This window comes from Octopus bimaculoides, chromosome 9, assembly GCF_046866305.1.
Source record: "Octopus bimaculoides isolate indiv1 chromosome 9, ASM4686630v1, whole genome shotgun sequence".
NCBI classification, from domain to species: domain Eukaryota; kingdom Metazoa; phylum Mollusca; class Cephalopoda; order Octopoda; family Octopodidae; genus Octopus; species Octopus bimaculoides.
The window spans coordinates 57,677,334-57,690,279 of NC_142936.1; the positions used below are offsets into that span (position 1 = coordinate 57,677,334).

At 37.7% G+C, this 12,946-nt stretch overlaps 1 protein-coding gene across 1 annotated transcript in view; it reads right to left on the reverse strand.

Moving 5' to 3' along the window:
- The window catches only part of LOC106873121 (structural maintenance of chromosomes protein 6), a 148,372-nt gene that overhangs the window by 132,211 nt on the left and 3,215 nt on the right, over window positions 1-12,946 (reverse strand). The window contains exon 2 of the mRNA XM_014920348.3: window positions 616-795. Within this exon, the coding sequence (XP_014775834.1) occupies window positions 616-795 (180 nt within the window). The remainder of the gene's footprint in view (window positions 1-615; window positions 796-12,946) is intronic.

The following is a 12,946-nucleotide window of genomic DNA, read 5'->3' on the forward strand; positions in this document are numbered from 1 at the left end:
CGAAAAAAAGTTTGTTTTCTGTTTTCATTTCTCATTGTGTTTAACGTTTTTTTGCAATGTCCTGTACCTATATATGCATGTATGTATACATATAGATGTAGGTATGTACATATATGTATGGATATATGCATATATTTATATATTATTTATATTATTATATGATCGAACGCTACGCATCCTTCTCCAAGTAAGTTTTCTCTCTCTCTCTCTCTATATATATATATATAGTTTAAAGATCCAAAGAGGAAGAATGAACAAAGAAAATGTATTCCATCCAGTGAGAGATAAATTTCAACTTAAATTACAACTGAGAGAGCTACTAATAGTTTTATGCTTTTATAATACTTGAACAAGCATATCTATAAAATACTCCATGTATCTTAAAACATGGATGGATGGATGGATGGATGGGTGTGTGTGTGTGTGTGTGTGGCTATCTATCTACCAAATTTATTCACAAACCTTTTGTTGGCCTAGGATTTTAATAGAAGACACTTGCTCAAAGTCAAGGTGTCATGCAATGGGAACAGAACCATGCTTTATATGATTAGATAATGAAAAATAACAAAGCATTCCAGCATTAAAATGTTAGGAAGAAGTGTCAGATTTACTTACACCCATGGTTGGTTGATAGAGAAAGTCTGGGTTCTGAGATGTATGAGAATTGCTATCATCTGAAACATCTTCATCGTCTGATAACGTAGATGGACGCAACTTCTTCCTGGTTGATGTCTCATCATTACCGTTTCTGCCATCGCCTTGACTGTGTTTGTCATTTCTTTGTCGTTTTGGCATCTGTTTCAAGAAAGAATATAGAAACAGAAAAAAAAAATATAGGACTAGTTTTTGCTTCATTATTAAAATAAAGAAAAGAGAAACATTTCACTATTTCTGCATCATTCTTTCATACCATACATACTGGTTGTTGGCACTCCATCGCTTACGACGTCGAGGGTTCCAGTTGATCCGATCAACGGAACAGCCTGCTCGTGAAATTAATGTGCATGTGGCTGAGCATTCCACAGACACGTATACCCTTAATGTAGTTCTCAGGGATTCAGCGTGACACAGTGTGACAAGGCTGGCCCTTTGAAATACAGGTACAACAGAAACAGGAAGAAAGAGTGAGAGAAAGTTGTGGTGAAAGAGTACAACAGGGTTCGCCACCATCCCCTGCCGGAGCCTTGTGGAGCTTTGGGTGTTTTCGCTCAATAAACACTCACAATGCCCAGTCTGGGAATCGAAACTGCAATCCTATGACTGCGAGTCCGCTGCCCTAACCACTGGGCCATTGCGCCTCCACGATACATACTAACATCATCATAATCATCACCACATTGCTGTAAAATCATTTTTGAGTCAGATTTTTTGTACGTGTATTTAGTGCATGCATGGTTATGTGGTTCAGAAATTTACTTTGCAGCAACATGGTTTTAATGCCATTACATGTTGCCTTGGGCAATGTCTTCTACTAGAGTCCCGGATTTACTAAAGCCTTGGGACTGAAATTTGGAAATAACTTGAATTGTAATGAATCAGTCAATCAATGTCAGCATGGAAAACAAGTGTATGATGATGATCGTGTGTGTGTGTGTGTGTGTGTGTGCGTGCATGTTTGTCTCATGGTAGTTTAAGCAAAAATGAGTGGGAAGATAAGTATCACACTTAAAAACCATGACCCAGTTGAGGGACCAGCTATCTGAATAGACAGCACCCTGGTAGATAAAGCAATTAAGGGTATGAAGCGAGGAAAAGCCCCCGGTCCATCAGGAATCACTGCTGAGGTGCTTAAAACATCTGGTGGTGTGGGCTATGGCCTAGTCACCCATATTGTGAACCAGGTAGTTCATGGTGGAGTCATACCCAATGACTGGCGTAGCAGCACCATAGTCAACTGCTACAAGGGTAAAAGTGATGCTTTAGATAGAAATAATTACAGGGGCATCAAACTGCTGGATCAGGTGATGAAGGTCATGGAGAGGGTCATAGCCCAACTAATTAGGGAGAAAGTCTGCTTAGATGAAATGCAGTTCGGTTTTGTGCCAGGTAGAAGCACCACTGATGCTATATTCCTGGTACAGCAACTGCAGGAGAAATACCTAGCCAAAGACAAACCCCTATACTTGACTTTTGTGGACTTGGAGAAAGCCTTTGACTGGGTCCTCTGACCCCTTATCTGGTGGGCAATGCAGAAACTGGGGTTTGACGAAGGGTTAATAAGGGCTGTACAGGCCCTATACAGAGATGCCGTTAATAAGGTTAGGGCTAGCAATGAGTATTGTCAAGAATTCCAGGTAGAAGTAGGGGTCAACCAAGGATCAGCCCTCAGCCCCCTCTTATTCATCATAGTCCTCCAGGACTTCCTAACAGTGGGAGGAATCCAGGGTAGAGGGAGACCCAGGAAGACATGGGATGAGGTGGTGAAGCATGACCTTCGAATTTTGGGCCTCACAGAGGTAATAACGAAAGACCGAGACCTCTGGAGATGTGTTGTGACTGAGAAGATCCGGCAAATAAAGTGAGTTCACAGCTGTAACCTACACTAGTGTCGCATAACCAGTCCACTCAAAAAGTACCTTGGAACGTAGGGTGACATGCCGTGCTTGAAGAGACCTATTGAGTCAAGTACATTGAAATCAAAATCAAATGGAAATTGTAGTTGTGGTCCCCATGCCAGTGGCACGTAAAAAGCACCATCCGAACATAGCCAATGCCAGCGCTGCCCTGACTAGCTCCCATGCTGGTGGCACATAAAAAGCACCATCCAATCGTGTCAATGCCAGCCCCCTCTGGTCCCTGTAATGGTGGCATGTAAAAAAGCACCCACTACATTCTCTGAGTGGTTGGTGTTAGGAAGGTCATCCAGCTGTAGAAACACTGCTAGATCAGACTGGAACCTGGAGCAGCCTCCTGGCTTCCCAGACCCCAGTCGAACCATCCAACCCATGCCAGCATGGAAAAGATGTGAAATGATGATGATGATGATATATATATATATATATATATATATATATATATAAAGATAAATTAAATATAGAGATATTCTATTGACATTAAATAACTTATTTATATTACAATATTACATTAAATACTATGTATATAACATAACATAATAATATATAAATAATTATAAAAACCGTAAAAGGACAACAAATTTCAATCCAGCTGTCCTTTCCAGACCGAATTTCCTCTTTCTGAACCGATGGACCCTGAGGTGACTTATATATAATCGAACTGTGATTTTGTATACCAGAATATATATATATATATATATATATATATATATATATATATATATACTTATATAAGTCAAAACAACTTGTTGGCCTTTTACGGTTTTTCTAATTATTTATATAATATTATGTTATATATTATATTCATAGTATTTATTGTAATATCAATAAATTATTGAATGTCAATAGAATATCTCTATATCTAATTTATCTTTATTATTCAATTATACCAATATTTATATGGTATCCAACTGAAGTACCAGTGAATTGGATGTTTAACACACCTCTTTGAAGGATTTCTTTTCCTCAGTTTGTTACTTTATATATATATATATATATATATATATATATATATACACACACATCAATATCATCATTTAATGTCCATTTTCCATGCTGGCATGGGTTGGATGGTTTGACAGAAGCTGGAAAGTCTAGAGGCCACACCAAGTTCCACTGTCTGTTCTGGCATGGTTTCTATGGCTGAATGCCAACCACTTTACAGAGTGTACTTGGTGCTTTTTATGTGGCATGTATATATATGGCACATAAAAAGTACTCATTACATTCTTGGAAGGGCATCCAGCCACAAAAGCCATGCCAAATTACGCTGGAATTTGGCACAGCTCTCCAGCTTACCAGTTTCGGTCAAACCGTCTAACCCATGCCAGCATGGAAAGCAGATGCTAAATGATGATGATGATGATATATATATATATATATATATATATATATATATATATATATATATATATATATATATATATATATGTATATATGTATAGCAGATGTATATGGTGGTTGTTAATTCGCTATTAACTATAACCACCTTTTGTGCTTCCTTTGAAAATGTAGTGCCTCCCTTGTAATGATGAAGATAACTATCAGTGCAACAAGAGCAAGACTCTGCCTCCGCAACACCAATGGCACTCCAACAGAAGATGTAGCCCTGCTGATAGCTAAAGAATGGTGATTGCTGTCACCTACACTACACATTTCATATACTCTCACAAATGTCAGAAGAACAGAAGTAGAAGTATTTTTATTGTCATAGACATGCATGATACCTCATGTGGTCCCAAGAAGTTCAAAGCAACTTGTGTTGTTGTTGTCAGTAGTGGTAGGGGAATGTTTGCACAACAAAAATGCCAATCTCCAAACCAGCAACAATAACAATGAATGAACAAATAAAAAAAAAAAAGGCTAGATGCTACAAACACTAGATTTTCAGTAAGAATATCTTTCTCCTGTGTGCATTTATGTATTCATGCATGTGTGTATATACATGTGTGTGTGTATATACATGTGTGTGTGTGACACCTGACAAGTAGTACACTGAGCACCTGTTCAGGCTACATCAATTTGATGGAGAGAGTGAGATAATGTATGGCACGAACGTTTGATAAACAAATCATTTGTGCAGGTTATTTGGCAAAAGCTGAATGATCATGTGTTGTCTTTGACGGGAGAGTCCATCTTATATATATTATAGATGCAAGTATGGCAGAGTAGTTAAAATGTTTGCTTCCCAACTATATGGTTTCAGGTTCAGTTCCACTGCTTGGCACCTTGAGCAAGTGTCTTCTGCATTAGCCCTGTCTCAACCAAAGACTTGTGAATTAATTTGGAAGTAGAAACAGGAAGAAACCTGCCATATGTAATATATACAGGGTGCATAATGTATTTGAGGACATACCTTTCTTGGGTCATTGCTGCATTTTTTGCTAACTTTGTATAATCTTTGTTTCAGAAAATAATAATAGCAGACCCTCAGCTTACTCAAGAAATGAAGAGGCATACTGTTATTGTGGTTATAAAGGCTGAGTATAGCGATTCAGAAATATCTCAATTTTTAAAAGTTGCCAAATCTTTCATCTACAAAGTTTGTAAGGCACTAGAGACTGAAGATGGAAACGTATCACCAGTATCAAAGTATAAAAAGCATTCTAGATGCTCAAAAATCATCAGCGCATCTGAATTTATCCAGCAAATTCAACAGATCATTGATTACAATCCCAGAAAGTCCATGACGTCAATTGCAAAAGATCTACATGTGTCAGAAATGTTGTCCACAAAGACATCAAGGTCAATTTGTCAGAAAAAGCAAAAGAAAATCACTGCATCAGATCTAAAAGGCTCTTAAACAAACTGACAAATCCAGCAGATCTGATTTGGTTTTTCTCAAACGAGAAAAGCTTCGACCAAGATCAAAAAGTTAACAGAAGAAATGACAAATGATTATGTGCAGACCCTTCTGAAGTTCCAAGTGTTATGCATACAAAATTTCCTGCAACTGTCATGGTTTTAGGGGTTGTCAGCAATGAAGGACATGTGATGCCTCCTTCTTTCCACAAGGCCTTAGAGGTAAGTCTGCCACCTACATTGAGGTTCTGGAAATAATAGTTAAGCCCTGGATAGATAATGTATGCAATGGAAGGCAATATGTGTTTCAGTAAGACTCTGCACTATCACACATGGCTCTAGTAACACAGGAATGGATAACTGAAAATTTTCATGATCACATAACATCTAACATTTGGCCTCCTAATTCCCCAGATCTCAATCCATTGGACTATTACATGTGGAGCATTGTTGAGAGAGTTAATGAACATGTCCATAATACCAAAAGCTGCCATAGTCAGAGTAATGTCCAAAATGAACCAGGATCACTTGATTTGAGCATGTAGATGATTTAGATCTCATACAGAAGCAGTTGTTGAAGCTGAAGGTGGCTTTATTGAATAACATAGAAAAGGTTTATTTTTATCCCCATAGCATTTTTTTGATAAATAAAGTTATTATCTGTTATTATCTATGTTTTTTTATAAACATAAATCTGTCCTCAAATATCTTGTGCATCCTGTATATATATACATACATATATAAATTTAAAGAAAACAGAAAATGGAGAAATACTAATGAACAACAATTCACTTACACCAATTATTATTTATTAATTCAATACAAATAGACTGTATCCCATCTAACAGCTGTTTCTGTTTCCAATGTTGTATGGAATTGCCATTGATATACTAAAAATATTTATCATATCTGGTAATAAAACCAATCTGAAACATGGAGCTTCATCAGAGTGAAGAATAAATAAAAACAGGAGCCTAGAGAAGAAACAGGAAAAGTTGAATATGGTTATAATCATACCATTTCACTTGTGTATCTCTTAACATCCCAAAGAGACACACAAGCAAAATAGTATAATTATAACCAAATTCAACTTTTCCTTTTTCTTCTCTAGGCTCCTCTTCAGTCAGCAAAAGCTGACTGCTCATACATTATTTTGGATAGGCTAAAAATATTTATCATATTCGGTAATGAAACCAATCTGAAACATGGAGCTCCATCACTCTGATGAAGCTCCATGTTTCAGATTGGTTTTATTACCAAATATGATATTTTTAGCATAACAATGGCAATACCATACAACATTGGAAGCAGAAACAGCTGTTAGATGGGATGCAGTCTATTTGTATTGAATTAATAAATAATAACCGATGTAAGTCTCAATTGCTGTTCAGCAATATTTCTCCATTTTCTGTTTTCTTTAAATTTTGATTCTTGATAAATTCATGTTTATCCTTGTCTTTACCTACAATTTATGAGCATAATATGCTTGCATATGTATGCCCATGGTTAAACATAAGTAAATATACCAGTAGTATAATAGATACTTTTATCTCTTAGACGGTTATTTTAACCTCTAACTCAGCTAACCTTATATATATATATACACACATATATATATTATATATATACACATACACACATATGTATACATGTATGTGTGTGTTTGAGTCCCTTTGTCTTGACGTTCCACAGTAGTTGTAAATGGGTGTCACCATCATACAAACGGTGCACTTTGTTTCCAATTTTCTATGAAGACATATCAGCAATGGGGAAATATTATCTTGCTTGGAGATATGTGAGAGTTGGTGACAGAAAGGGCAACTGGCTGTAGAAAATTTGCCTTAACAAATTCCATCTGACCTATGCAAGTGTTGATGTTAAAACAATGATGATGATGATGATGATATATACAGGTTTGGTGGAACAAACATAAAAAATATAACTCAAAAAGTGAGTAATAAACAATTCTTTAACTGGCAGAAAAGTTACAGAAGTGCCTCAATGATTGAAATAGAGTTTCATGCATGAAACTTATTAAGTGTTGTGCATGAAATTCTCAGTTCTTGAGTCATTCTCTGTCTGTCTAAATATATTCGAAGATACAAAGACCAACTCAAAAAACAACACTGAAAGCCACTGGAATTGAGCCTAAATTGTTTGAAACACAAGCCTGAGTTTGTATCAAGTGGCAGTGCTCCATCACCATTGGAACCAAAAACTTCAAAGCCTCCAAAAGAGAAAAGGAAGAAATCAAATGATAAAAGAGAAAGGCTTGACAAAATCATCTTCACCTTCTACCAACATTACTATGCAGTCAAAGCCATCGACTCTTATATGTAAGAACTAGTCTACAGAGTCATCAACATCATCATCATAAAGCATTCAGCAAAGAAGAAAATAAATATCATCATCATTATCAATATCTATTGTCCATACTGGCATGGGTTGGACAGTATGACTGGGCTGATGTGCTGGAAGGCTGCACCAGACACCAGTCTGATTTGACATGGTTTTCTACAGCTGGATGCCCTTCCTAACACCAATTATTCAAAGAGTATAATGGATGCTTTTACATGCCACTGGCATGGGTTCCAATTTGCATGACACTGGTATCTGCTACCACTGCAATTTTGCTCAGTTTGATAGATCTTCTTCTCAAGCATGACATAATGTCAAAGGTCTTGGTCAATGCCTCCGTGAGGCCCAACACTCGAAAGGAACTCTGCCACTTTGCCTCTGTGAGGTTTAAAGCTTGAAAGGAACTCACCCATCTTGCCTCCGTGAGGCCCAACACTTGAGAGGAACTCAGCCACTTTGCCTCCGTGTGGCCCAATGTTCAAAAGATGTTCTTTACATGCCACTAGCACGGGTGCGCTTGGCTTGATGGGTCCTCTCAAGCACAGCACATTGCCAAAGGTCTCAGTCACAAGTCATTGCCACTGTGAGGCTCAAAGTTCAAAGATATATATACATATATACTTCTATATATTTCAATCTAAAGGCTGTGGCCATTTCTGTGTAGTTGGTGTTGGCTTTTGGTGGATGAGGGAGTTTGATATAACTGCCATGATGATAGTTCTGTCTGGGATCTTAAACAGCAGAAGGTCAAGCTGCTTCTTGAAAACATCTACCCCAACATCATGTAGATTTCTCAGAGTTATTTTTGGTATGATATTAAATAGCTGAGAGCTTTTGAATGCTTAGCAATTGCAGTACCTGGTCCTCATTCTCGATGGGACGGGTGGATCTTTGGAACAGTGCAGTGACGTCCTGTTCAAGGGTTGGTATAACACCCATTGCCAATGTTTGGTGCCAATATTTTGTACCAACCCTTCTAGGATCTTCCCTATGTATATCACTGCATACCTCACTCACCTTCACTCCAGGGAGTAGAGTTGCAATTTTTCAGTCTCTCCCAGCATCTATACTAACAATTAATGTGATCTTCTTGGTTTAGAACCACTGAACTGCTTTGAGTTCTGCTATTAAATTGACACTGTGGGGTAACCTTAGTTGAGGTCAGTAGTCCAGATGAACTGCTGACAAATGTCTCCCATAAGACCATCATAGTTTCCTGGCCCTATGTTCTTAAAGTTATCAGAATCCACCTGATTATTCACCCACACATTACCACCACTTTGGTATTATGCATATGAAATGATGTATCATTGCTCATATCAATCGCCAATTCATGCACTACATTTGACTCCAGGATTGCCACTGCTTTTGTTCCAAAGTATTTTTGTTGTGGCATGTTAGCACAAGCTGGCTGATTGCAGAGAGCCTGGAATTTTCCTGCATTAATTTGCATGTTGTTTTCTTCAGCTCATTTGTATGTGGCATCTAGATCTTTCTGTAGAAGAATAGCATCAAGAGGATTTTTTTGACTTCTTGTGCTACTTTTGTACCACTGGCATAGCTAGTAAGAGTAGCTGCCCATATAACTGACAGCATATCTGAGAGGGCCACCATAAACAGCAGCAGCCCCAAGACAGTTTCCTTAGGCAATCCATTCATTGTTAATGTCTCATTGGAGAGGGCCCCATTGGCTGCTACAGCCTGGTTTCTGACTTTTAAGAAGTCATGTAACCACTCTCCCAGTTTTCCAACTATGCCAAGTCTTTGCAGCTTGTGACATATCATCCTATGATCAATCTTTGATAAGGCTGATTATAGGATATATACATACATTATCCTACAATGCATTTGCTGTACCAGTGCTGATTTAAACATTTGGGATACTTGACTGGTCTGAAGAAGAAATTCACTCCATAAATGTTAAAAACGCACAAAATACTGACATCAACTGAAAATCTACACAGAAATAGTGATATCGTCAGGCTCTGTCTAAGAAGAGATGAAGGAGGTAGAGCTTAAGAGCAGTGCAGATAGCCTTTGAATGTCATATAGTCTCTCTCTCATACAACACTTGCTAAACAGCTGCAGAAAAAATAAACACTGAAAAGTAAAGAGAACAAGACTCTATGTGCCGGCAGCAAGTTCCTCAGGAAGCACTCTCTTCCTGATAACCTCCCATACAGCACTCTCTTCCTGATAACCTCAAAACAGCTGGACTAACATACCTTAAAGACCTGGATGTGAAATGCTCAGCATGGCAAAAAGACTTGAAGAAGAAATTAATACTGGCATAAAACACAGCCTCTCTTGGAATCACGACCACTACATCAAATCACATTCCGAAGGCTATGAATTTGCAATACAAGAACAGGAAATTGCCACAAAATCCCTAATGAACAAAAGAGAAAGTGAAGCCTTTGGAGCCCCAAAATGCAAGTGAAAATGTAGATTATGTCATATTTCTTATTTCTTTATTGCTCACAAGGGGTGAAACATAGAGGGGACAAACAAGGACAGACAAAGGGATTAAGTTGATTACATCGACCCCAGTTCGTAACTGGTACTTATTTAATCGACCCCGAAAGGATGAAAGGCAAAGTTGACCTCGGCAGAATTTGAACTCAGAACGTAGCGGCAGATGAAATACCGCTAAGCATTTCGCCTGGCATGCTAATGTTTCTGCTAGCTCACTGCCTTATGCCATATTTCTGTGGAAGACGTCACACGTGATTAGCAGCTGTCCAAAAATGTCATCAAGGTACTACCTCCCTATGCAATGTGGCATTGTTGCAAAAACAATATACAATGCCATTCGAAAAAAGGGCTATCCTGGAATAAATATAGAGAATCCCCCTGTTATTGAATACAAACACAAATATCAACACAAAGAACACTGGTGGAACATTCTCATCAAAACAGCTGTCAAGTGTAAACATAAGAGGCTGGATATTGTTGTTTGGGGCAGACAAGACAAAGTAGGTACTGTCATAGAGGTTAGCTGTTCTGCTGACATGAATATTTCTTTGAAAATCAAAGAGAAAGAGGACAATTGCTTTGAAACCTCTAGCTTCTATGTCCAGATTATAAATCCACATTTAAACCAATTATAATTGGCACACTTGGTTTTGAGAATAAACTCCTAAGTGACAATCCGGATAAGCTAGGGTTTACAGGACAAGAAATCAGCTAACGTGTACATTATGAATACAATCTGTAAGTGGAACAGTAAAAATATGCAAGACTTTTCTCAAATTTAAAATGTAACGTTTTTGTTATCTACATTCTAATAATGGAGCTTTGTATCTGTATTAAAAACCAGCTCCTTCTTCAAGGGAAGAATCTAAATAATTAAAAACAGAAGAGAACATAAATACATACACACACACACGTGGATAGCTCAATTAACTGGCTTCTTTTCTAAAACATTGCTGATTCATCAGCTACTGTCAGTTAAGAAGCACGTTTCTTAGTCTGTAAACATTCTTCGGATCTTGTTCAAAACGGGGGCACCAGTATTTTCTTAACGAAACACTTTGAAACTTGGGACACTGGTAGAATGTGTCATATAAAACATCTTTTTCTCTTAGTCTTCTTAACAAAAAAAACCTACATCGCAAGTTATTTCATGTTAAAGTTGTCGTATTTCTGTAATTTCAACCAATGACTGATGTCCATTCAGTCGGATATTAAGTGCTGACTATGTAAACAAACGATGGCTGAAGCATATTGGCAGTAGAGTTAGGGCTAGGGTTGGGCAGTAGCTAATAAACCTTTCATACAGTTCAGGCAGATGTTAACGAAATAAACACACGTGAAAGAAAATGAAAAAAGCAAATGTTGTACACATACAGTTCAGGCAGATGTTAGCGAAATTATAAATGGAGATTAAATACACTTTACACCGCTTAAACTTCCAAAGGAGCAAGTGTAAACAGCTGAATACTTGTCAGTGATTGGTTGAAATTATCGAAATAAGACAATTTTTTACATGAAATAAATTCGAATATAAAAATTTTTTTCTGTTCTATAACACAAAATAGATAAGTATACGAAGTTTGAAAGTCTTTTGGTACCCAAAACACTACATAAAACATTAATGAAAACTGGTGCTCCCGTTTTGAACAAGATCCCATAGAAGCTATGCATGCCACTGAGACCAGCACCAATTTGAAACTTAATCACTTCTTTCTTTGCATTACTCCAACTTCATCACAAGGAGTGCTATTACAGTGTTTCTGAATTTAGCTGATCACTTACTGATCAACCAGGAAAATGAGCAGATAGTTGGTAATGAATATTAAGTCATCTCCTAGAGAAGAATGTATCAACCAGGAAAGACGCGTGATTAGTAACTTCAGAATAAGGGTTTGATGGAGCCAGAGAGAATTTAGAGAAAAGGGTACATGGAAATAGAAAGTACTATCAATCAGCTGTAGGTTCAGAAAAGTACTAGTTGATGCATATGACAAGAGAGAGGAGATAGAAAATTACAACACAGAGGACAGCTTAGAGTTTTTGTGGGACAATCTAACAAGGACAACAAAATAATTTGTGGCAGATGCAAGATCTCAACCAAAATGAGGGCAACATTGTTGAGAAATAGTTCTGTAGATAGACCTATAAAGGCTATGAGATAGGCTTGGAAAGGAATGAAGGCAGCAAAGAGGAATGTGAAGTAGCAAGAAGAGAAGTTAGACCTCTTGTATATTTAGTAAGAGTAGAGAGACAGTAAAATGTTTACTTAATGTTCTAAGATGTGAAGATCAGAGGTGTGAGATATTCCTGATTGCAAGGCAGTGTCATCGTCGTCATCATTGTCATCATCATCATCGTTCAACACCTGCTCTCCATGCTAGCATGGGTTGGATGGTTCAACATGGAGCTGCCCAGACTCCACTTGTCTGTTGTAGCATGGTTTCTACAGCTGGATGCCCTTCCTAACGTCAACCACTTAGCAGAGAATGCTGGATGTTTTTTATATGCCACAGGCACAAGTACGTTAACACAGCACTGGCACAGGTGTGTTAATGCAGCAGCAGCACAGGTGCTTTTTAAGTGGCACCGGCACTCGAAAGGACAAGCCCATATGTGTGGAAGACAGCGATTTTCCTTAGATGACATGTCTTATCAAGTACAGCAAATTGCCACATATGTATAAGAAAAAATTCAAACTGTGTCTGGGAGACATGCATACAGATTGGTAAAAACACACT